This window comes from Ovis canadensis, chromosome 26 (genome assembly GCF_042477335.2).
Source record: "Ovis canadensis isolate MfBH-ARS-UI-01 breed Bighorn chromosome 26, ARS-UI_OviCan_v2, whole genome shotgun sequence".
Lineage (NCBI taxonomy): Eukaryota > Metazoa > Chordata > Mammalia > Artiodactyla > Bovidae > Ovis > Ovis canadensis.
In genome coordinates, this window is record NC_091270.1 from 17,693,317 (window position 1) to 17,718,390 (window position 25,074).

General features: G+C 53.9%; 1 protein-coding gene across 4 annotated transcripts in view; it reads left to right on the forward strand.

The window, feature by feature from the left end:
• Positions 1–25,074, forward strand: part of ARHGEF10 (Rho guanine nucleotide exchange factor 10) — a 61,499-nt gene that overhangs the window by 18,655 nt on the left and 17,770 nt on the right. For 2 of the 4 annotated variants that reach the window (XM_069573372.1, XM_069573375.1), the window contains 16 exons: positions 1,268–1,344; positions 3,099–3,155; positions 5,365–5,528; positions 7,779–7,895; positions 10,395–10,509; positions 11,430–11,536; positions 14,288–14,365; positions 14,586–14,765; positions 15,429–15,545; positions 16,366–16,458; positions 17,157–17,327; positions 19,017–19,162; positions 19,360–19,535; positions 24,131–24,246; positions 24,609–24,736; positions 24,895–24,995. In XM_069573372.1, the coding sequence (XP_069429473.1) occupies positions 1,268–1,344; positions 3,099–3,155; positions 5,365–5,528; positions 7,779–7,895; positions 10,395–10,509; positions 11,430–11,536; positions 14,288–14,365; positions 14,586–14,765; positions 15,429–15,545; positions 16,366–16,458; positions 17,157–17,327; positions 19,017–19,162; positions 19,360–19,535; positions 24,131–24,246; positions 24,609–24,736; positions 24,895–24,995 (1,943 nt within the window). The remainder of the gene's footprint in view (positions 1–1,267; positions 1,345–3,098; positions 3,156–5,364; positions 5,529–7,778; positions 7,896–10,394; positions 10,510–11,429; positions 11,537–14,287; positions 14,366–14,585; positions 14,766–15,428; positions 15,546–16,365; positions 16,459–17,156; positions 17,328–19,016; positions 19,163–19,359; positions 19,536–24,130; positions 24,247–24,608; positions 24,737–24,894; positions 24,996–25,074) is intronic. The other 2 variants (XM_069573373.1, XM_069573374.1) reach the window with 2 other exon arrangements.

Here is a 25,074-nt window from a genome sequence, read left to right on the forward strand (position 1 = left end):
GCCCAGGACTCTTTCAGATGTTAATGTGACACTTTGTGGATAAAGAGAAACTGGGTTCACGACCAGATAGAGCTGGACAATGTGCTTGACCTTGTTAAGATTCTCAAGAGTCCCAAGGGGGAGAAAGGATTTTTAATTTTGTCTGACCCAGCTTTCATCTGAAATCCTTGGAACTGATTTGATTACGGGCGTTTCTTTCATGCTGCTTGCCTTCACAAATGCTGCTTCATCTGCTTGAAATTACCAGGAAAATCCCTGCCTCCAGGCAAACGCCTGCTTACCCTCCAAAACCTAGCTTAACCGTCTCGTTTCGTGAAGCCGTCCTCCTCTGTGCTTCCAGAGCCGTGTGCACACACCTGCATTGTAATTGATTGCTTTGTGCTCTCACCGTTATCTCCTGTGTTCCTTTCTGCTACCAGACTGAATTCTTCAAATACAAAGACCAGGTTTTACCAAGTTCTAGAGCACCTACCGCCTAGCATGGCAGCGTGCTCGCTGCATGGTAGGTGTGTTTGCTTTTCAGCGACTCTATTGAGTTGTAATTCGTATACCATACTACATTTCACCTCTTTAAAGTGGACCATCCTGTAGTTTTCAGTATATTGCATTATTCATTTTAAAAGCACGATAAAAATACATACCATAAAGTTTGCTATTTTTAACCATTTTTAAGTGTAAAACCCAGTGGCATTAAATTCATTCACAAAGTCGTACAACCATCACCACTCTCTGCCTTTGAAACATTTTCATCGTCCGGATCAGAAGCCCCGCTTTTCATGCCGTAACCCACAGTGCCCCCTCTCAGCTCCCAAGGCCTCTGTTCTACATTCTGCGAACTTGCCTGTCCTAGGTACTCATATGGTCTGAACCGTACGGTGCTTGTCCTTCCGTGTCTGGCTCATCGGCTTGGCCTCGTGTGTCGCGGCTGATCCGTGCTGTAGTGTGTGTTGGAATCTCCTTCCTGTTGAAGGCCCGGTACCTCCCATTGTGCACACACACCGCATTGCGTGTCTCTTCTCGTCTCCTGACGGACGCTGGCCCCTCCCACCTTCCAGCAGCCGTCTAACGCTGCTGTGGATGTTGTGGACAGGTGTCTGTCAGGCCCTGCACACCCAGGAGCGGAGGCGCCGGGTCACACGGTGACCCTGCGTCGAACTTTCTGAGGAAGAGCCAAACTGTTTTCCACCACAGCGGCACCATTCTTCGTCCCACCAGACACACGTGAGGGGTTCTCAACATCCTGATGTTCTTGTGTGTGTTCTTTAAGTGAGGATCCAGACCAGAAGGAGGACAGCGCCCTGGCCCGCTGGGTTGCGGATCCGGCCAACACAGCCTGGATGGAGAGTGAGTACCACACCAGGGCCCCGGGGTCTGCGGGTGTTTGTCAGGCTCCGCTGCTGTTCTCCTGTCCTGTACCCGTTCATCTGAAGCACCGGCCGCCGCTGACTGCAGCTGCTCCCCCAGGCCCCGCGAAGCCGTGGCTTTGTCTCCCGTCAGATCATCTCTGCTCTCTGCATCTCAGCACCCGCCTCGTCCTGGCTGACGGATTTATTCCAGTACTGATCTGTCTTTTGTCATAACGGTCAGAGATCTGGGGACGGAGGCACTAACAAGGCATTCTTTCTTGTGATCCCCAGTGAGATGCTTTCTCATGGTACCATTTTGAAGAGGGTTGGTAGGTGTTTAAGCCAGCCCACAGACCAGATGGCGCGGCAGGGCAGACCTTCTCTTCCACGTGTGGTGCAGAAAGCAGAACTAATTTTAGCCAGGCTTGCTTTTTAATTTTTTTTAAAGTAAGCTTGCTTTTCTGATTAGCCCTTTTACCATCCACTGGCTCACTAATGTCTCTGTAATTGTCTTATACGATTGACTCACCAGGTAGGACCATCTAAACATTCTCCTAATTATTAAATTCTCCCCTGGAATGTTTCATTTCTGTTTTAATTATGACATTGTCGAAACAAAGAACTCCGCAAATGTAGATGCTTCCGCGAGCGGGCTATTAAATCTGGATCATTACAGGATTAAATTATCATCTCGCTGTCCTCAAGCAATTTTATTTACAAAGCAGAAGCTGTCCGATTTTTTCTCCCATGACTCATATTCATTAGTGGAATAATTGTATTTGAACGTGAGGCCTGTACACCAGTAGCCGCTCATGTGCTCTAATAGGGGTGGAAATACTGTCGTCTCAATCGAAACATATTATTTCGGGGCAGCAGGTGGCTCTGACTTGGGGTTTGACAGCAACACAAGAATATGCCGGGTCTTGGCCCTGTGTTTACCCCGGGAACGTGGGAAGGGACAGTGGCTGCATGTCAGAGAAGAGGGAGGCTGTATTTACCTGGTTTTGTCTCCTGTTGCTTAGTAACCGTCACTCTTGTGGGTTCCTGGATGGAGTGCACTGTAGTTCCGTCGGTCTGCCTGCAGAGCAGGGAGCCCTCACAAATACGTACATGAGCTTCAAACAATGTTCTCCTGTGGGACCCCTGAGTCAGGCACATGCAACGTCAGCCATGGAGGATCCCTACTTTTTGTTAAAAAGAGAATACTTTAAACAGTTTCCTAGGATACTAATGTTTCATGTAGTAGCTTTAGAGGTTTTTGTCCTAAAAGTTATGCCTCTTTATATGTGCACGTGGCTGCCTTCCATCTGCAGTCGCGGGAAATGAGATGACGCTGTCAGCTGATTCCTACTCAGAGCAGCAGTGAATTTATCCCTTTGTTTCTGAGACTACATGCCACCTTTGTGTGTTTTGCATGTCAGAAAACATTAATTGCAATAACTTAAAAATGTTTATAAAGATGTGTAATTGAACGCAAAACAAACAAAAAAAAGGGATACGTTGGCCTGGAGGCCATAAACCTCTTCCTGGAGATATTTCACAGCCGCTCCATGTAGAGCTCTCGTTCCTTCCCCAGGAAGTGTTCTGCCATAAGAACAATGCCTGCACTCCGGTGGGGCCCCGCCAGTTACCATCCCTGTAAAACGAACTTCCGAGTGGCTGAAGCCTCGCCGGAGGCTGTGGGCCCCGTGAGTGCAGACTGCTCTCCCTGCATCTGGGTCAGTTTTAAAGTCTCTTTTCCTTTACTTCCAGATCCGGAGGAAGCCATTTACGACGATGTGCCAAGAGAAAATTCAGACTCTGAGCCAGGTTTGGTTTTGTCTGGAACTGAGTTTAACGGGCTGCAGTTTACCGGCTTCCTGCTGGATGGAAGCGGGCAGGTGGAGCCCCTCGGCCCACAGCCCCTGCGCGTCTGTGGTCGCGTTTTGTAACGTTTCAGTGTCTTGTTGATGCTGTGGGGTAGAACGCTGTGTGTGCACACCTGTGCGTGTGTTCACGCCCAACCCTGGAGGTTGGATGACTATCTCCAACCTCCTGAAAGAAGCAGGAGGAGTTAAAGATGTAAAAATACAAATGGAAAGATAAGGCATGGAGGCTGGGAGGTAGCAGGTGACACACAGGAGGTCACGGAAGAAGGGACTACTAAGAATTTTCCGGGATTACAGACGTAAGCTCCCAGATTATACAAATACAGATCCAAAGCAGGGTCCTGTGTGAGTGCACACAGAGGCGCATACAGCTGAGCCGGCCAAGCACAGCCCCACCGTGGCTATCGTAGCAGCAACGGGGGAGGAGCCGCCGCCACCGGGAGGAGCGGCAGCTCGGGAAGAACACATGCTTCCTGACAGGCAGATGGTGTTCCCAACTGCTAAAGAGAATGCAGTGTTCTGACCCAGATTTCCACATCCGGCCAAAGTAGTGTCCCGTTAGAGAGACACAGGCAGCATCAGACACAGGCTGGGGAGCTGGACCGCCTGCAGAGCCTGGAGGAACGGGCCATGCTGCGTTTCATGGGGAAGGGGTGCTGAACCCACAGAAGGCAGCAGAGAGCAGTGACGGGTGACCCTCAGAGGTTGTTAGCTCAGACTTAGCGCCCCTGCATTCAGAAAGCCTGATGCTGAACGACCCAGATGGAAGGTCAGGCCGTCACGCCCAGCAAGCAGGCTGAAGCCCATCCTAGCCCTGGGGGTGTGTCTCCAGAGTTCAGGTGTCTTCCAGCATGGGCTGGTTCAGTGTCGTTTCCCAGGGGACCAGGTGAATGACAGAAATCATATGCTTAGAAGGCAGTTGGTGTTAAAAACTCCTGACAGAACCTTCCCAGCCTCATAGAGGACATATTCTTAAAATTGACAGCAAACTTCCTATTTAGAAGCATGGACTCGTTTATTCATCCCCAAAGTGTTCTGGAGGCGATCAGGTCCTCAGAGCTGCTACAGCCTCAGCTAACAGAGGCTGCCTCCCGAGACCCGGCAGGACGGGAGCCCTTCCAGCCTCTTTATAAACAAACCTACTAGATCTTTAAGTGTGCTCCTGGGCAGTTATTTAAGTGCCTGCTACAAGCAACATGGGGCCAAGGCCTAGTTTCTGTAAAGCCAGGCTTGAACTGCATTTGGGGATAATTGGTCCTCCCTGGTGGGCCTCTCCCAGCACAGGCAGGATGATCTGGGGTCTCAAAAACCAAATGCCAATGGCAGGTGGCCCAGTAGTGGCGCTGCTGAAGGTGTCGGCCGTTCTGTTAGGCCAGGTGCCCCCTGTGCGGACGGCGCCTTTGTCGTGATCTGGAGGCGTGAACAGACGTGCTCATCACTAATTTTGAAATGACTGATGTGATAAAGACATTAAAATGCAGTAATAGTTTATGGGCTTCCCCAGTTGTTCAGCGGTAAAGAATCTGCCTGCAAAGCAGGAGAACCAGGTTCGATCCCTGGTTCAGAAAGATCCCTTAGAGGAGGGCATGGCTACCAACTCCATGATTCTTGCCCGGAAAATCCCACGGATAGAGGATCCTGGTGGGCTGCAGTCCATGGGGTTGCAGAATCAGACACGACTGCAATGACTGAGCATGCATGCATGCAACAGGTTATGGGTTTTATGGGCTAATTTTAGCGCAGAAGCAGAATTCACGGTTGTTTGTAATACGCTTCACTTTCGTTCGTATTTGATTATCATCTGTCGGTGATCTGCCAGTCTGTGTAATCTGTTTATATTCCACGTATTTATCTAAATATCTTTCCTTCATCAAAAGTTCTCTATGGGCGAGAAATCATTTGGTATAATCGTGGTGGCTTCTCATAGACCAGTGGTCCTCTGAATGTGGATGGGGCTGGGGGTTTGTCAGAGCTTTATTGCCCCCGCCCATCACTGCCAGGGGTCTCCCCCCGAGGCCCCACCACTGCTCCTCCAAGCTCTTCCCGGGTGTCTCCTCCCCAGCTCTCAGTGACGCTCTCACTCAACAGACATGCGCAGAGTAGCCAGGAGTTCTGCACTTTAATTCTTCATTTGGTGTTTTTGCACTCAGATGAAATGATTTATGACGACGTGGAGAACGGAGATGAAGGCGGCCACAGCTCTCTGGAGTACGGGTGGAGCTCCAGCGAGTTCGAGAGCTACGAGGAGCAGAGCGACTCGGAGAGCAGGAGCGGGGTCCCCCGCTCCTTCCTGCGCGGCGACCACAGGAAGCAGGCAGGTGTCCCGGCTGTGTGCTGGGGGACAGCGTGCTCACACGGGCGTGTGGCCAGGACCAGAAGGGGTTGCCTCATTCATGTAGTCTTTACATAACTGTTTTCTAAGATGTTGATGTGTAGTTTGAGGAAAGCACCTGATGTTAGCAAAAGAGAAGAGGCCCCTTATCTCATACAGTACAGTCCTGGCAGGTTGGGAAAATGAAATTTACATAAATGGAATCCCTCAACAGGCCCCGAGCGAGCTCCTTGTCTTGAGCATTCAGGAAGTAAGGAGGCATTCCCTGGCCATCTGTGCTGTGTACACACAGCGCTGCTGGTGCGCAGCCGGCTGTGTGGAGAGCCGGGCTGGTGGACACAGCGCAGCCCGCTGTCCTCTACGGTATGTTGTGGTCCTCGGCGTTCTGAGCACAAATAGGAAGAAGTAAAAATAGAAGGTGTTATAGAGGATGTTACAGGACAAAGGCCCCACCCCACTGGGCACTCGCCTCCCTTAGCGGGACAGTCCTGAGACCAGGTCCAGGTTGAAGGAGTGGATTCCGGGCTGATGCCAGGGCCAGCGGGTGTAGGTGGGGACCGGAGCGCTGCTCACTGAGGGGCCTGGTGGCCAGTGGTGACTGGCCGTCCCCTCTGCTGTGTCGTTGGCATTTGGGCTGTTGGTGAAAGAGGGATTTGTATGGCCATCCACGGTCATGTCCAAAGGCGCTCTGTGTTCTGTGTGAGGTTGACATGCAGGCCGCACATGGACAGAGGCTGCGGCCAGTGCCTCACGATGCAATCGATAAATCACCATGAGTCATGGCCGCCTGGGGCCCTATAACCAAGCTGGTGGGCTCCTGGAGTGGCCTCCATGTATGTGTGGCTTATAGGTCATTCCGGGCACTGGGGTTCACTGGGGTTCTGTAATCTCATCCTGAAACTTAAGAAGGCTCTACCAACTGCTGGTGGTCAACCCAACTACCTGATGCTTACGTCTGTATGTATTTTTGGCCGCATGGCTTGCAGGATCTCTAGTTCCCCCGACCAGGGATCAAGCCCATGGCTCCTGCATGAGAAGTATGCTGTCTTAACCACTGGACTGCCAGGGAAGTCCCCCAACTACTCAACATTACTAACAAGCTTTTCCAGGAACCTGGCTCTTGTTTGTCACCTGAGTTATTACAGCGGAGACTTAACCAGGAATTGAAGTTACAGCTGTAGTTTTAATCACAGCTGGTGACTAAGGTGACACTTGGCTTGTTCTAGCTGAGCCCAACGTTCCAGATTTAAATGGAGGTTTTCAGTATGGTGCTGGGGCCTGATTTCAGCAGGACGAAACACCCAGTGGGGGCCTTGGAGAGTGGTTAAGAAACTCCTAAGTTTTGTCTTCAGTGGGCAGGGGGTTAGTGCAAACCGGCTTGGTCCAGCGATGGCCCGTGAGCTGCGAGCACGATTTCTGGGCAGAGACTCTGCCCTCCTGGCTGTCCAGGCGAACCTGTGCTCCCAGATGTACCACGCAACATGCGGAGGGGGTCGGGCGGCCGCGAGCGCAGAGCCCTCACGGGGGCCAGCCGGCAGCGTCCTGGGACAGGACAGGCGATGCCGTAACAAGTCCCTGGCTCCCTAAAGAGTCACGTTTCAAAACCTGCCAAAGAAGACTGATCTCCCAGACAGTCTCAGATTGGATCAGTAATTGCCCAGATGTCCTTGTCTGGGGAACACGGGACACGCTCACTAAGGCGCAGGCCTTGGGTTGCACGTTGGAGACGTCTGTGATGATGCGAGGACAGAGCTTTTGAGACCTCACCCCATCCCTGGGAGCTGCAGCGGAAGTCATGTCCGTCTGGAGACTTAGAAGTGTGCGTGGCTGGTACCAAACCGTGCCCCGCTCAGTGCCGAACTCAAATTTCTTCCTCTTTGGTGCTGACATAAATAATTTCATATGTATTTCTACAGTTTGGGTCAGTTTAAATCCACTAAAGTGTAAACGCATGCTGGTGCCCAGATTCCTCTGTGCGTTTACTTGCTCTGGTTCAGCACAGAGGAGTCCTCAGCCTGGCTCACCTGGAGTCTGCCCTCTGCTGACATGTTTTACTCACTTGTGTGTTTATTTCCCGAGAGCTGGAGGGCTAGGACGGGGGGGCCCGGGGCAGGAGGACGTTGGTGCGTGAACGTCACCCACCAGATGTGGCTCAAGTCCTCTCAATGTAAGACTGCCTGAAAGCGCCGGGAAGAGCGTGTTGTGAAAAGCTTGTGTCTCTTTGTGCTGTAGCTCTCCCATGACCTAACCCGCTTAAAGGAGCACTATGAGAGAAAGATGAGAGAGTTGATGGCAAACACGGTGGGCGCGGTAGAGATTCAGCAGCTAAAGCACAAACATGAACTGAAGGTGTGTGGTTCCCGCTGGAAATGCTTCTGCAGAAGCAGACTGTTGTTTAATGAGCAAGCTCACATCTGAGCTGCGGCGGTTCTCACGGTGCGGTCCAGGGGCCCCAGGGCCACCCCGACAGTGGACGGTCTCTGTCATTTCCGGGACCTCCTTTGCCTCTGTCCTTCCCGGCTTAATCCTCTGACTCCACGCCAGACTCGAGGCAGGTTCCCCCATGTGCAAACCAATGCACTTTTTTTGTTGTTTTGGAAACCATAGTAATTTATCATAAAATGTTACTGGCTAAGATAAAGTTAAATAGTTTTATTGTTTATAAAATTAATATTTAGAAAATATTCAACATTTCTTCTCAATTTTGACTCCTTAGACAATAAATACAGACAAACGCACCAGGTAAGCCGAAGCCCTCGGGGCTGCTTGGTGACTTTGTAAGCGTGAAGGGCTCCTGAGACCGCAGAGCTGAGAACTGCTGGCTTGAATGTCGTGGCGTCTGCTGTCTTGAGATGGTTTTTAAAAGAGCACTGTCAAGTAACTTCACTTCAACTGGATTGCCGTCCTTCTGATGTTTGTCATTTGTTCAGGCGTTGAAGGGCACTTGCCTGAGGCAGGTGTTCATTCAGAAAGGTCCCTGTAAATGCCACTGCTGTGTGCTCCACAATTTTCAACTCAGGAGCGAAGCCCCCGGAATCATAGCATCTCCTTCGGCTCGGCATCAGGCTGGTCCCTGGGCAGGAAACAGGTGGCAGCCCCGGGGACAGTCGGAGGCCGGTGGGGGTTTCCGGGCAGCGCAGGGTGGGGTGTGAGGGAGACTGGCTCAGCGAAGAGATGGACACACTCAGGAAAGGACAGTGGGAAGTGCTGTGAGCGGCAGAGTGGGACCACTTGTCCAGGGCGGCCACACGCCTCTCCTATGCTGGCAAGCGGGGCCCGGCGTATGGCTGGTGGCCGTGGGGCCCCGGTCCGCTGTTCCCTCCCCATGGACCCCAGCACCTGTGTGGCTTCACTCGGAGGGAGCGTGGACCGAGCCGGGTCGTAGGCCGTGTCTGGCAGGAGGAGGGAGGATCCAGGGAGACTGTGGGGAAGGAGCTAAGGGGAGGCGCCTGGCAGCTGAGCAGTCGGGTGCACTGGCAGGGCTCAGGCACCGTGGAGAAGGGGGTGGCCAGCTGCCGTCCACGGGGGTCTCCGGACGCGGCCAGGTTTGGTTGAAGGGGTGCAGGAGCGGAGGCAGGAGTGGCTTGGCCGTGTTTGACCTGGCGAAGGTGGGTGGTGGTGGGGTACAGGACACTGGGGTTGGGGTTGGCCAGACAGCGTGACCTGGGCTTGGTTTCCGTCGAGTTGGCTGGGAGGCCAGGCGCACATCAGGGAGGCCGGCTAAGGCGCAGGGACAGAGGGGAGTTGGGCTGCAGGTATGCGCGTCCAGCACTAGACTGGCGGCCCCGGGAGTGGGTAACCCGCAGGCGCATGGCTCTTAATCTGGGGTGCACGCTTGGGCTGAACTGCTGGGTCAGCTGAGCCTCAGCCCCCAAGAGCCCCTCGGCCGGCGGCACTTTGTACAAATGCACAACCAGGCGGTGGCCCTGGCGGCCTGGCACTGGGAGGCCCCAGCCGCAGCCGCGGGGGGTGAGCTTGCAGGTGTTGAACAGCCGCCACCCCCCGGGGAGGATCCCAGGAGGACGGATAGGGAGGCATCGTGGATGGACTGAAGGGGTTTGTGTTGTAAGAGGCCATCCGGGTTTTCTCTAAACGATCAATCACTTGGTGCCAGATGGCCCGTACTGCCAAGATTAGCTTCCAAAGGACAAGAAAAGTGGATAAAACGCGAGGCACATGGCTGGGCGCTTTGAGCACTGGTGGCCAATCTAAGTACTGTGCCAGGACCTGCCCCTGGGAATCAGGGTGAGCACGCTCCCCTGTGGTGGGCGGTGGTCTTCCTGACTCTTTAGTCCCTGCAGAGCAGGGGCTTTGCTGGTCCTTCCTGCGGGCTGGCTGTCTCTCTGTCCACATCCTGGCAGGTATTCCCACAGGCGCAGTGGGTTCTGGGAGTGGTCAGTATGAAGAGCCTGTGAGCCGCCAGGCCGGGCGGGGGGCTCTCCCCTGTATCCTGCGATCTGCCCTTTAACCTCGGGCAAACCCCCTGACGTCCGTGCCCTCAGTTTCTCCACACCCAGGCTTCTCCAAAGCTCTTGGCAAGTGTTTGTAATAAAAACGAAGGTCAACTTTTAAACACAGAAGGACACATTTTAAAAACTATGCTAAGAAAAGGCTCTTTTTTAAAGTCTCTTTTTCCTTTTTTTTTAAACCAATGAAAGCGAAACAGCCCCAAACCACCTCCCCATCCCCACCCCCCACAACAGCCAAGACAGCTCTCCCAGATCAAAAAGCCGATTTCAGATGATGTTTCAAGACCAGACTACTTGACAGTATTCTTTTAAAGTGGATTAACAGCAAGGAGGAGTTTTCACCGAACTGCCCTGCTCACCCGGTCCCCCTTCCCTGCAGATGCAGAAACTGGTGAGGGCTGCAAGAGAGGGCACCAAGGACGGGCTGGAGAGGACAAAGGCTGCCGTGAAGCGGGGACGCTCCTTCATCAGGACCAAATCCTTCGTCTCTTCAGGTGTGTTTCCTCGCTGGGTCCCCTCCAGGCGGGCACTGGGTGGGGAAACTCTCTCCCCACAGCAGAAAGTGGGGGCATTCTCCCAGGTGGTAGATTTCGCCACCCCCAACCGGTTCCTCCCAGCAGTCGGGTGATGGGGGTCCCTTGCTGTCACTCCCGGAGCCCCTGGGTTCTCAGGATGGTCGTTCATCATAGAACATGATCACAGGGGTGTGTTCACCGTGCTGGGGCCCCTGGGCGCATTTCCTGTCCCTTCTGGACTGTGGCGGAGCAGAGAGGCTTGGATCACGATCCTGTGTGCTGGTTTTTTAAAGCTCCTGTGACAGTTTTCTGAATTAGAAAATCTCAATATTACCTGAAAATTCCCATGTTTTTCTGGTTTCTAGCCATTCTGTGGATTCTTTAGATTACTTAGCTGCATCTAAGTTCTTAGAAATGAATTTAGTTCTGGTCTAAAATTTTTGATGTGGGGGGAGTTGTGCTTTATCAGAGTTCTAGTGAGAAAGGCAGAAAGTCAGGAGGTTACTGAGTCTCTCTTTGTTTTTACCTGACTGTGGAGTGTTGGTTCTGAATAACTCAGAACTGCCTTTATTTGCTTCTGACTTTGGTTTATGTTATAGATTCAGAAACTGAAATATGTGTTTCTACTCTGCCATCTAGGTGTTCAAATGACACCTCTGCCTTTTTGAAGTTAGATTTCAAGTATCAAAAACTTCAAATATTGACAAACTCTGTGTTCCCCTTGTGGGAGGGGCTATTTTCTGGGTTTGTTAAAGCTTCACTTGACTCATCTGGGTGGGAAGGACGCTTGGGGCTGAGGTGTCTGCCAAGGGCGCCACTCTGACGGCAGCTTTACTGCCCTGCAGTGTTATAAAGGCCCCATTTCAACATCAGACTAGCACGCTCTGTCTTCCTTTAAGACCACAGATCCTGTCTTGAAGAGGAGCAGAACGTGTTCATCGACGTGGACTGCAGGCACCCCGAAGCCATCCTCACCCCGATGCCCGAAGGCTTGTCTCAGCAGCAGGTAGGGCTTGGGGCGGGCCTGGCACGGCAAGGCTACGCTGACCTCTCCGTCCGCCTGGCCCCGGGCCTCCCTGTCCTTAAATACATTAGGTGTCCTCGCTGTGTGGTTGTGAGCGCGCGTGGAAGGTCTGCTTCTTTCTGAGACTCACTCACGCTCATTCATGCTGACGGCCAAGAGACCAGGTGTGAGTGTGTGAAGCGTCTGTGCGATGGTGAGGTTAGAATACAGATTTCCAGTAACTCATGAACGTAGCCAAATGTAAACGTTTCTTAATCGCTGAACATAGGTAGCAGAGGAGAAAAAATTCAGTGGTTTCCATTGACTATGTTTGGGTGAAAGGGGAGGAGGGCGTGAGGGGCGAGGGCATGCCCCAGAGCCGGGGGCCTTCGGGGGAAGGGTTGCTGGTCCTATGGGCGTGTGACTTGAGTCTTCCCACGTGGGCAGCATGGTGCGGTTCATGGACGCTGAGAGAGACCACCGACGGCCTAGGGAGATGACAAAGCTGGACGGACGTAGGCGGGCAGTGAGGTGATGGTCGATAGAGACGCACGCATCGCGCACATGAAGCGCACGCGTGCGTACGGCGTGCAGACCATGAAAACCCTCCGCGGTCAGTTCAGAGTCCGACGGGAAAGGTGGCGGGCTGCCGCGAGGAGACGGGCAGCCACTGTCGGGTGAGGGCAGGGCCGAGGCGAGCGGGCTTGTGCTCGGGAGGCCGTGCGCGAGTGCGTGCGGAGGCTGTGTGTGCGAGGCGCGTAGGTAGGGAAGGCATGCGTGAGGAGGGCTGCGCGAAGAGGGGAGGGCGCGAGGAGGCCGTGCGTGAGCAGTGTGCAAGCGCCGCCCCCGGACAACGCCCCGTCAGCCGTGCGTGGATTGGGAAGCCTGAATTGGGCCCCGGGCGCGCTGTCCACATACTAGGGTTGACTGAGGGGTGTCCTGACCTGCGGGGGCCCTCCAGTCGGGGCAGATTTGGGGTTTTATCTTAATTTTCCATTGTTTTGATACCAATTCCAGGCCCTTTGACCTGATACATCAGAGTCATCTCAGGACTTAAGCAGAGTATTTAATACCTGGGTTCAGTTCAGTTCAGTCGCTCAGTCGTGTCCGACTCTTTGCAACCGCATGAACCGCAGCAGGCCAGGCCTCCTTGTCCATCACCAACCCCTGAAGTTCACTCAAACTCATATCCATTGAGTCGGTGATGCCATTCAGCCATCTCATCCTCTGTTGTCCCCTTCTCCTCGTGCCCCCAATCTTTCTCAGCATCAGGGTCTTTTCCAATGAGTCAGCTCTTTGCATCAGGTGGCCACAGTATTGGAGTTTCAGCTTCAGCATCAATCGTGAACACCCAGGTCTGATTTCCTTTAGGATGGACTGGTTGGATCTCCTTGCAGCCCAAGGAAGTGTCAAGAGTCTTCTCCAACACCACAGTTCAAAAGCATCAATTCTTCGGCGCTCAGCTTTCTTTATAGTTTAACTCTTACATCCATATGTGACCACTGGAAAAACCATAGCCTTGACTAGACAGACCTTTTTTGACAAGTAATGTATCTGCTTCTGAATATGCTGTCTAGGTTGGTCATAACTTCCTTCCAAGAAGTAAGCGTCTTTTAATTTCGTGGCTGCAGCCACCATCTGCAGTGTTAGATCTCCCCAAGTTCCCAGATATTCTGACTCCAGACTTGAGACAGTGTCTGGGACTCTGAATCTGACTGTCTATAGTTTGGGGGCAGGATCTAGAGCAAGGGGTCTGTGGGCTCATAGACACATCTGTGTGTGCTTTGAAGCATCCGCCCTTTAAACCTGTCACTCTGTTCCTCAGGTGTCCCTCAGGGTTGGTTTTTGCCTCCATCTCGTCCTGTGGAAAGGAGTCACACTGACGCAGCCAGGGGCGGTTTCTGCCACCAGGTGGCGCCGCGGTTCCTGGGATGAGCATCCCACTGCGCAGCTGGGGGTGGGGAAGAGCAACCTTGCTATGCTTTTTACGCTCTGCTTCCCCTTTACTGGCAAAACCAACTTTCCAGACTGTGTGTCACCTGGACAGAAGTGCCAAGTGTCGTCCCTGGTCTCCAGCAAGCACCTTGGGGCCAGAAGCTTGTGCTGGCATGCCCTCAGGTCGTGGGAACAAACCCCAAAGTGATGTCACTACTTCACGTGCAGGCGTCTGAGATCTGAGGGGGTGGGGGCTGCTCCTGAAACGACTTCGGTGATTCACTCGCTGCGCTTCTAGCCTTGGAGGCTTTGAATGGCCTCAGAACAAAACAGATCTACACCTCCACCTTCCAAGAGCTTTTAAAAAAAACTTTGGAGTAATGATTTTAGATAAGTGTTGCTAATACGGTTCTTTGGGGGAAGACTGGAAAGTTGTTTTTTTTTTTTCTGAACTTAATATGTACACGGAGTATATATTAACCCCATGAAGCTCCATGCTGGGCATGCAGAGCACACAGTCAGTTCATTTTTATTGTATGGGTGAATGAAATTGTTATTAATGCCATGATTTTGCTGTGTTGCTCGAGTTGTGGTTTATAATTTGTTGTTTTTAAAAAACAACAGAATTGTAGTGATGGGGAAGTATGTCTTATGCCCATCATGGTAGAACGTTAATATATTTTAAGGCCTTGGGAGGTTTCACTTACGTACTGTTTTGAACACGGAGAAACTTTATCAATAAGCCTCAACAGAAGTTAAATCTGTTTGCTGTGTTTTCCGAGGCAGTTTTTAACCATTGTGTTTTCAAACTCCCAACAGGTCGTAAGAAGGTACATTCTGGGCTCGATCGTAGAAAGCGAGAAAAACTACGTGGATGCTCTTAAGAGGATATTGGAGGTACCCAAATATCACACTGTTTTGTCTTTTATGTCTTTTATGAATCGTAAAATACTCAAATTTGCAAAGTTCTTAAGCGACTCTGAGAGTTGTGTCTATGCATCGACATCAAGAGTCATGCGGTTTATTTGGACACACGTGTAATTATAGGGCAAGCTTCTCTGTGTTCCTTGTGGAACCTGAGAAAAGCCTGGGCCGTGCTTGTTGGTCTCTGCCTCAGCAATATGAGAAGCCGCTGTGGGAGATGGAGCCCAAGGTGCTAAGCGAGAGGAAGCTGAGGACCGTCTTCTTCCGGGTCAAGGAGGTGCTGCAGTGCCACTGCCTGCTCCAGATCGCGCTGGCCGGCCGCGTGGCTGAGTGGGACTCGGTGGAGATGATCGGAGACGTCTTTGTGGCCTCGGTAACGGGGCTGGTGCATGTGGAGGGTCGGCAGGGCTCCCTGGGCTCCAGGGCCCCCTCCCTTCTTCCTTGAATGCCTCAGGGTGGGTCTCCTGTTGGTGCAAGCCCGGCTGACCCTGGCTGAGCCTGGACGGACACTTCAGACCTCCCGTGGAGGCCGGTCTGCGGTCAGGAGGCTCTGCGCCCTTGTGTGCAGCTGGGGAAGGATGTGGAAACATGACAGGCCCAGGTGCCCCAATGCGTCTCAGACCACACAGTGTCATCTCCATGTCAGGTCAGGATCCCAGGACATCCACATGCTGAGGCGCCCGACCTTCTGTCCACAAAGTGCCGGTCAGCAGCAGCTTAAAGGAGGACGTCTGTGCTTGTCATGTTTATATGACTGCAGTCAGGAACTTTCTTAACTGACAGCCAAATCGCCACGGCTTTGAGCTAGGAAGCACTGAAGTACCCTGGGGTCAGCAGAGTGAGAGCCGCAGACTCCTAACAAGTCTGCTTAAAGAAAAAAAAATCACTCTTAGTCATGATGAAGTTTATTCCGTGGAAAGAGCACGGTGGCGGAGAGGCTGCTCTTAGTGCAGGCTTCGCTCTTTCATCCTAAGCTTGGCGAGGAGGCAGTGAACCCTACGCTACTTTCATTTCTCGATTTTCTCTTGTGTTACAGTTTTCCAAATCCATGGTGCTGGATGCTTATAGTGAATATGTGAATAATTTCAGCACAGCTGTGGCAATCCTTAAGAAAACGTGTGCTACAAAACCTGCTTTCCTTGAATTTTTAAAGGTAAACACTTTAAATTTTTTTTGTGTTTTTTAACATCCTTTTGGCCAAGAGCTGACTCACTGGGAAAGACCCTGATGCTGGGAAAGATTGAGGGCAGGAGGAAAAGGGGACGACAGAGAATGAGATGGCTGGATGGCATTACCAACTCAGTGGATATGGGTTTGGGTGGACTCCGGGAGTTGGTGATGGACAGGGAGGCCTGGCGTGCTGCAGTTCATGGAGTCGCAAAAAGTTGGAAATGACTGAGTGACCGAACTGAACTGAACTGATAACAGGTTCGATGCCAAGTACTTTGTAGTGAAATTTTACCAAGTTTCCCCTCTAGATGTATAACGTTATTTATTGTAATGATTTTAGCACTAATGGGACCCTCGTTATTGGATCAGTACCAGAAATAAAGATGAATTTTTAGTGGTGAAGTAGCTTCTTGAAAACCACCATTGTCTGCACATCCTTAGAAGGATGCAGCCAGATGGGTTGAGGCGGAGACTGCAGACCAGACCCCAGACCCAGGCCCGGCTGCTGCTGGTGACCTCAGGGTCAGGCTCTGGGATCTGGTCAGAGGGCCCCTTGGTCTCCAGGGTGGGCAGGGAGCAGACCCCCTGAGGATGAGCCCCACGGAGCTGGAAGGGCTCCGGGGTCTGCCCCTCCTCTGACCCCGGGGTGCGCCCCACCCTCCCGGGAATGGCTGCGGGAAGCCGTGGAGGTCCCTGGTGAGCGCTGTGGGTGGTGTGCGCTCCTCCCCGGGGCTGCGTCCCGCGGGTGGGTGGGCAGGTGGGTGGTGTGGTCTGAGCTGGGGTGACGGGCCTTGTCCCTGCAGCAGTGTCAGGAGTCCAGCCCTGACCGTGTCACACTGCACAGCCTGATGACGAAGCCCATCCAGAGGTTCCCGCAGTTCATCCTGCTGCTCCAGGTGAGGCACCCGCCGCCCCTCCGGGTCCTGGGGGGGATGGCAGGCTCTCAGCCCCGCTTCATCCTCCGGGTCACTTATGTCAGGGCGGGCCCGGGGCGGGGGGTGGCGGGACGGGGTAGGGAGGGCAGTCTGCGAGGTCTCCAAGGTGACAGCGCCCAGCTCGTAGACGGCCCTCTCAGAACCTGACTCGGAGTCTGGAGCTGGGCGCCTGGGTGCAGGAGGTGACCGCATTGTGCCCCTGCGGGGCCCTCCCTGTGCCCCCTAGGCAGATGGCACTCAAAGCCCAGTACTAGGACTCACGCCTGGGAAGGAGATCCGAGCGTCTGTGGGTCCCCTCGCCATGCTCATGCTGAGACCTGCACCCTGACCGTTACCAGGGCAGAAGTTTCTGAGGTCTCGGCGAGCTGGCCATGGGGTCCTTCCCTGGAAACGCGATCTTGTTTCCCTTCCCACCCCCGATTAATGAGTCAATTTTGTATTTGGAAAAGGAGCTTCGAATGTTCAGCCAAAGCATGATTCACTGAGTTGGTTGTCCTTTCCCAGGGCTTATTTTATTCCCCAAGAAGCAGCGGTGCCAGAACCCTCCTCCCCCCCGCCCATGCTGGAGCCGTGCGATGAGGGGGCGGGTGTGCCTGGTGACCATCTGCCCCCTACCCGGCCTCACGTGTCAGCCTCCCCCTGCCTTTTGTCTCCTGAAGGACATGCTGAAGAACACGCCCCGGGGACACCCTGACCGGCTGCCCCTCCAGATGGCGCTGACGGAGCTCGAGACGCTAGCAGAGAAGCTGAACGAGAGGAAGAGAGACGCCGACCAGCGCTGTGAAATCAAGCAGATAGCAAAAGCCATCAACGAGCGGTACCTGAACAAGGTGGATGCTTTTCTGCTCTGCAGGCTGTTTCCGCTTGTGCTAATGAGCTGTGGCTCTCTGAGCCACTTATTATTGATCCCCTGGGACCTTGGTGGCGAGTCTCTCTGGGCCCAGAGCTGCTGACCAGGGTCCACAGAGAGCCCCTGGGTCGCACACCCTGGAAAGCGCACACAGAGCCCACCTGGTCTGAGCACTTTTCCTGGAAAGCGGCTCCTAGGCTGACCAGGTCCTCGGATGGACCCAGAGCCCCAGGGAGGGTTAAGAGTCGCTCTTCTAGCTGAATTTTACTTTCAAAATGCAACGTTCCCTCTTAGTCCTGCATGGACGTCCACAGAAGCATAGGCAGTCACACACGGTCTTACCTGCCTCGTCCATGCGGGACCAAGCTGCATATGTCATGCAGAAGGGACCCAGAACTCAGTGTAAAGGCGGCTTCTCTGCAGAGCTGTGTCTCAGCTTCGTGTTTACAAGGTTGTGTTCCTGCCATGATAATCCGGTTTCACCTAGGCTGTGCCATTTTTATTTGAAGCTCTTGTTCACAGGAAGCAGTTACTGGATACGAGCCGTGTTGAAGAATTACGTAAAATAGTCTCTGTTGCTACAGTCACCTTTGTTTGTGTCAGCAGGGGCCCTTTCCTACTGGATACAGACACCTAATAACCTAACTGCAAGCACTTTATGGTCGTACATTTTAAGCTCAGGTTTATAAGCAGAAAGTAGCATTCACAGATGTTCTCAGCAGGGATCGTGTTGTTTAAAGTCCTGCTTCCCAGTGGTACCCAAACATGTGGGAACCCAGGGCAGCCGGCGTGCTCTGAGGGCGGTATCACTGATGGGTGAGTCAGCAACATTCAGCTTCGTCCCCGTGAGGTCGGGCAGCCGGGGTGGGTGTCTGGCCCAGGGATTCCTGGTTTCCTGCCAGGCTAAAGCGCTAAAATAAGTCTGCCTCCTGCATGAGTTAAGTCATTTTACCATTGAATCTGAAGCACCTTTCCTTTGGAAACAAAGAGTGTCTTGTTTGGCTCAGACAAGTTAACACATGGCCAGCCACGAGCAGTCAGGATGTTACGTCACTACGATATCCTTTGGGAGAAGTAAAAGCAGAGAATAAAGATTCCCACAGACTTTCCACGTCGAGACGGCGTCCTGAGTAAAGGAAAGGTGGGGGTGACCGTCCCTGAAGACTGGAGTGTGTATTCTGAGGAGTCATTGAAAGAGAAGGGTTGCAGTGAATGACACGGGAAAATAAGTGAGCCTTCTGTGGCTGAGTCAGCATGTCTTGGCTGGAGGCACTGTGCTCGAGGAAGGAAGTTAGAGTCCCGCCACTGTCTAGATTCATTTGAAAAAGTTGCAAGACTTCTCTGGTGGTCCAGTGGTTGAGGTTCCGCCTTCCAGTGTGGGTGGTGTGGGTTCAGTCCCTGGTCAGGGAGAGAAGATCCCACGTGCGGCAGGGTGCAGCAAACACTAAGTCAGTTAAAACAGAAGAGCATGGTTTTAGGGAAAGGGAAAATCTTTTAAAAGAGCCGCTTTCTGAGCTCTATGCTGTACATGCACAAAGTGTGGTTGGAAACACAAGGCTTCTCTGTAAAGAAAAGAGAACCTATAAAACTTGGACACTGTCTGCTCGTGTCTCTCATGAGGCTTCTTTCTCATCTTTTTTCTTTTCCTTGATGGATTTTGAATGCCTAGCTTCTCAGCAGCGGCAGTCGCTACCTCATCCGCTCTGACGACGTGATAGAGACCGTCTACAATGACCGGGGGGAGATCATGAAAACCAAAGAGCGCCGGCTCTTCATGCTGAACGACGTGCTCATGTGCGCCACGGTCAGCGCCCGGTGAGTGGGCGGCCGGGGCCAGCCCGCGCGAGCTCTGTGGTCACGGGTGGAGCGGGTGGCGTGTCCCCTTCCCGCGGACGCTGTACAGAGCCCAGCTGGTGAGCATGTCGGGGGTCTCTGTGGCGTCTCCCGGGAAGAGAGGCCTGGAGACGCATCCCCGTGGTTGTCGCTGAAACCAGGGCCCCCGCTTCTCGCAGCGCTTCCCACGACAGCAGTGCGGTGACGTCGGGCCAGAGGTACCTGCTGAAGTGGAGCGTCCCGCTCGGGCAGGTGGAGGTGGTCGAGTACGGCGGCGGCGAGGGCACGGCAGAGGGCGGCCGCTGTCCCGCGGGCCCTGCGCCCGAGAACCTGCTGGCACCCGGTGCCAAGTCCCGTGAGTGACGCTTCCGGGGCTGAGGCAGGAGGCGTGGGTGGCGCAGTTCTTACAGGGGACGTGTGGGGAGTGTGGACACACGCCAGCCGGCGGCTCATCTCTGAGCGGTCCCCTTTCAGAGTTGTGAATGGGGGCTTCCCTTGGGATGTCATCAGTCTTTCTGATCCCCATCCTGAACTGTGCCCCCCACCCCCAGAAGCTGGGATGGGGCCCTGCTCTCTGCAGAGGGCGTGTCGTGTGGCTGCAGAGAGAGTCCCAGCGGGCGTGGGCTGGGCTGTGGGTTCAGCTCTCTGCCCTGTGTCTTTCTGTCTCCACGGGGGCCATGCCTGCCTGTGCCCCTCACAGAGGACTCGGGGAAGGGCCCAGCACTGGGCGGTACTCCGCAGTCCTGCACGCAGTGACTGTTAGGGGAAGGTCTGCGGACCCTGGAATTCGAACTTGGTGTCAGAGTCGTGGTCGTTACTTTCATCTGTTTTTTTTCAGTCTAGGTTAAAACCCCGGCTAAATTGTGCTCACTCACTGGCCTCAGCCCCTGAATTGTGGAGTACTTAAAGTACAGTGAAGGGAACTTCCCGTAAATTGTTGAGAAAGGTGTAGCTTTTCCGAGTGAGCACACATGTTCACTTGGGTCTAGGGGGACAGGAAACAGGGCCTGCTGGGTCCCCGCTGGCGTGGGGTCTGCTCACTGCTTGCCCATCTTCTTCGCCTGATGCTAACAGTCACGCGTCTGGTGACCTGCTTGAGGAGCAAGCTTCGTGAGCACGTGCTGTTAGACTCCTGAATTGCTGACGAAAACTCATGCTGCTGTTTAAACAGTGTGCGTACTGTCTCAAGTAATAACCAGAATACCAGTAATAACCAGTAATAACTTTATCACGGGTTTTCCTAAGGAGTGGCCAGCTGAGGAGTAGGGGGAGGGAGGGAGAAATAGTCTCCAAATTGACTTGATTACTAACATTTTCACTTAATAAGGAGCAACATGAAGATGTGAAAGTTCTTAAAAATTTAGCTAAATGACTTGGAAGGATAGCAGATCCTCTTACGTCTTGTTTTTGTGAACAGAAATAATGTTTATGTGCCTATTACCATGGAAGCAAGCCCAAGATGTATTTGTGATCACGATCACCTCATTGTGTTAGATCTCCAGGGATGCCTTCGATCCATGAAATAGATGCTTTCCTGGGAACACTGCGTTCTCTTGTTCATCTTCTAATTTATGGTTCATGTTGAGCCAGCTTAGGATAGGAGTCAAGTCAGCATGTTAAAAAGCAAAACGCAGGATGACTTGATTTTTAAAGTGTGACACGCAAGAAAAAACCCAGATTGGTTCACTGCTGCCCTTGAGCCCTCGGTGATATCAGAAACTTCTCACCTGCCCCAGCAGATCAGGCACACAGTTCTCACTGTCCATCAGGAGACAGTGCGTCCCTCTGCAGAGAACACCTTTGCTTTCATTCTGAGTTTAGGGTTGTCCAGCTGCTCAGCTCTGGCCTTACAAGGGCAGTACTGGCAAGTCTTTAATAGGACCGAGACCACTGACTGGCCCCCAGGTAGACCCCGGGACCGAGACGTTGCCATGGAGATGGGCCCCTAGATCCATCTCCATCCAATGGGCCTCTTCCTCTTATGGTTTCAATTACACACATGATTGGACGCTGGAGAACAAAGCCTAAGGTCGGAGAAGGAAAACATGATCGTTGCTGATAAGGTAGTAAAATATCTTCTCTTGGAACAGAGGCGAGCAGGGTGACCCTGGCTGCTAATGCTGAGGGAATGCCGGCCTCTCGGGTAGAAAGGTTAGCCCGCGTGTCCCCGGCGGGCCCGTGTCACGCGTGAGTGGTGACGGCCGGCCTCTGACTGCGGGAGAAAGGTTAGCCCGCATGTCCTCACCAGGCCCATGTCACGCATGGGTGGTGATGGCCGGCCTCTGCAAGAGAAAGGTTAGCCCGCGTATCCCCAGCCAGCCCGTGTCATACGTGGGTGGCCTCTGACTGCAGTTTCCGGGTGGGGAGACTCCAGGTTGGGGGGCAGGTGTGGTCTCGGCCCAGGTGTCCCAGGGACGGGCGCTTTGCAGAGCTGCCACCCATTTAAAAGTCTCAGTTCTGTGTTAGATATGCTACTTTTTAAAGCATTTATTAATTTTACAAATTATGGTGCTCTCATGTAGCACAGTTCACCCATTTTAAGTGCACGGTGAACAGAAGGTGGGGGGCCAGGGTGTGCCAGGTGCTGAGCCTGGAATGGGGGGCTATGCTGACTTGGGGTCCTCTGCACACAGATGCGGTCAGCACTGTGGGCCCGGATATTCACCTGGGATTAGTGTGGGAACCTCTGTGGTTTCCCCAACTGTGGAGTGGGTCTGATTTCTAGCTCTGAGCTGTGAAACGTGAGTGGGGGAGTAAATGGTCTTTAAAAGGCCTTCTCGGTTAGAACTAAGGTCTGCTAATTCTGTAAGTGTGGGCCGATGGAACTCAGGTCGGGGCCCTCTGGGGCTTTTCCCAGCTCCGGGACAGAGCATGATGCTGTCCGGCGCTTACAGAGATGCTGAAAATGGTCCAGGTGTTTGTCCCATGGCAGCAGGGATGAAGGATTTGTCCAGGTTCACCCTGGGGGGAGGGCAGGTCCTGTGGGGTGGACAGTGAATTGCCCACGTGGACAGGGTCCGCCCCTTGACCCCAGCGCCAGGCTGAGCATGGGGTTCCTCCGGCGGGTCTGGGCAGCTGGGAGCCTCCTGTCCATGAGCCGCTCACGGGCCAGCCTGCCTCAGTCGTGCCGGAGTTTTCACAGAACAGCTGCAGCGCCCTCGCTGATGTCTCTCCTGATGCTCCCGCGCTTCTCATCCCAAGCTATTTTGAGAAGCTGAGTTAGAAACTCTGCTCCCCGATGTTCACATGACTGTTGTGCTGTTTGAATGACTCTTTTCTGAAGTTCAGCACTGCAGGCTGGGCTGCTGTCGAGCGGTGGGGACAGCGTAGGCCTCCCTGCCTGGCAACCACAGCTGTGGGAGGAGGGCCCTGCAGAGCCGGGATGGAAGGCGCCTCCGCCCTGTACCCTGCCTCTCCTTGGGGGGTGCCACGTGAGGCCTCAAGCTTTCCACTAGGTGTGGAGCCTTGCAAGCCAGAGGCCCTCGGCTGGTTTAAGTTCAGGGAGTTATTTTGCAAAATTCTGTGCCCACCACGTCTTAGTTTAACTCTGCTTCATGCTATCGCAGGAGGCGGGTTTATGAGGAAATAAATTTCCCTTATGGCAAAAATAAGGTGACACTGGATTCTTCATTTAGGATTCTCATAACCTCAGTGCAGTTTCCACAAGTGGCCTTTAGACCACCCTCAGTTTGCAAGAAATTGTGCCAGGTGGGCACCGTGGTGGGTGTTGAGGGGCTGTGTCCACAACATGGGCACTTGGGGGGCCTCTGGGGCAGGGGATGAGCTGTCAGACCCTCAGAGACATGTGCACAAGATGGGGAAGGCGTTGCCCCCTGGCCGCTGGCCTGTCCTGAGGACAGGTTTCTGAAACGTTTCAGCAGGGGGAGCAGTTGTGCAAATTCTGATGCATGTCATTCTGGGAAAATCACTCCCATTGATTTCTGTGTAGTTACTTAACGCTCACAATTGGCAGTGAAAACGAGGCATGGCTGGGTCTCTGTCCCAAGGGGAGATGCACGCTCGGGCTCGGGCACAGCCGCAGCTGTGGGCAGAGGAGCTGTGCGGGGCACCGGCAGCCACTTGCGGTGCCTCCCTGTCTGGGAACAGGCACAGACCAGGGAGACCTGCGGTGGATCGGGGTGACGTGCACGTCAGGAGCCGGGGGCACCCCCACCATCCCTGCTGGCCTCTGTCTGTGGCCTCCTTGTTGCCCGGTTCCCCCCGCCTGGAGAGCTCTTGTCCTGGAGGCCCCCGGTACCTGGTGTGTGCTGGGTGCCTGGGGTGACGCAGGGCCCTCGGGCACAGAGCTGCTGCCGGATGTGTCTGCCGAGCCCCAGCCTGCTCCTCTGGGGGTCTCTGGGCACAGTTGCTGCGTCCTTGACCACACGGACTCTGCTTGGCTTTCCAGCCCTGAGATTTCAAGCCTGTCGCAGTTTCCGTGGAGACGGGCTGGGTGAGAAGCCACCTGCTTCCCAGGAGCCACGGGGTCTGGGTGGGGCCACGCTGGTCAGTGTTGCTCCACCCACGTGATTTCCTGCTTTGCGAGGAGGCTTCTGTGGTTCTGACCCGCCACCATCCAGCACCAGGTGCAGGGAACTTTATGCTGTTAGAGCTTTTCTGGAAAGTCTCAGATTACTTCAGAATGAAAGGTCAGAAACGGAAAAGCATCTCGTTACCTGGAAACAGTCACCTTAAAAATCTCTGGGTGCGCTAGACTCCGTTCTTGAGTCTCCTTCCTCCAGCCCTGGCGGGAACACGCTGGGATTTGTGCGTGTTAGTTTTCCAGTATCGTTTGGCTGCGCCGAGTCTTCGCTGCCGCACTTGGGATCTTCCGTTGCAGCCTGTGGGATCTATTTCCCTGACCAGGGGTGGAGCCTGGGCCCCCTGCCTTCAGAGCCACTGGAGCAGAGGGCAGGCCTCAGTGTGCGCCTCTTGCCGCCTGTGTTGCAGACCGAGTCTACGTGGGGCCGGGGCAGCTGTATCAAGACCTCCAAAACTTGCTGCATGACCTCAGCGTCATCGGCCACATCACTCAGCTGGTCGGAAACCTCAAAGGAAACTATCAGGTGACGGCCGAATCTTGGGTTTAAATTCTGTTTTAGTTTCCCAACCATCATCAGCATGGTTCCCACCACCCAGAAGGGGGGACTGGAGTTACTCCAGGCCTTGATCTGACTGTGTCTCCCATTTCCGAGGAGCTGAAGCCTTCCAGCGTAACCGTCTTCGCCTTGAGGCTGACTCAAGCCTCAGTTCTCTTAGAACCATCCTGGCACCGTGTGACCCTCCTCCCAAAGGAGCCTTTTTCCCGACGTGAGATGTGTCACTGGTCTCCCTGGGTCTCTCATGTCGTGGCATCACTTTCCTCCTCTCCCTCAGTTCGGTGCTGTCTTCCTAACACCTTTCCGTGCACTTGTGCGTCTCCTCCTAGAACCTGAACCCGTCGGTGGCCCAGGACTGGATGTCCGGCTTACAGAGGCTGATTCTGAAGAAGGAAGAGGAGATCCGAGCGGCCGACTGCTGCCGGGTGCAGCTGCAGCTCCCGGGGAAGCAGGACAAGTTAGTGGGCCTCAGCGGGGGGCCCGCGAGCTCGGTCCTCTGTCCCAACCTGCTCGTCCTCACAGTTTGGGGACCGTATCCTACAGGCAGGCCCCAGGACTGGGTTTCACGCGTTGGAGCCCACTTGCGGAGTGAACGGCCTTCCCTTCTCCCTGCAGGTCCGGCCGGCCGACTTTCTTCACCGCCGTGTTCAACACCTTCACTCCCGCCATCAAGGAGTCCTGGATCAACAGCCTGCAGATGGCCAAGCTCGCCCTGGGTAAGATGGGTTGAGGTCAGCTGATGAAACGAGGGGTGGCATGCATTCCTCTCTTACGATGGGTGCACGCCCGGGAGGG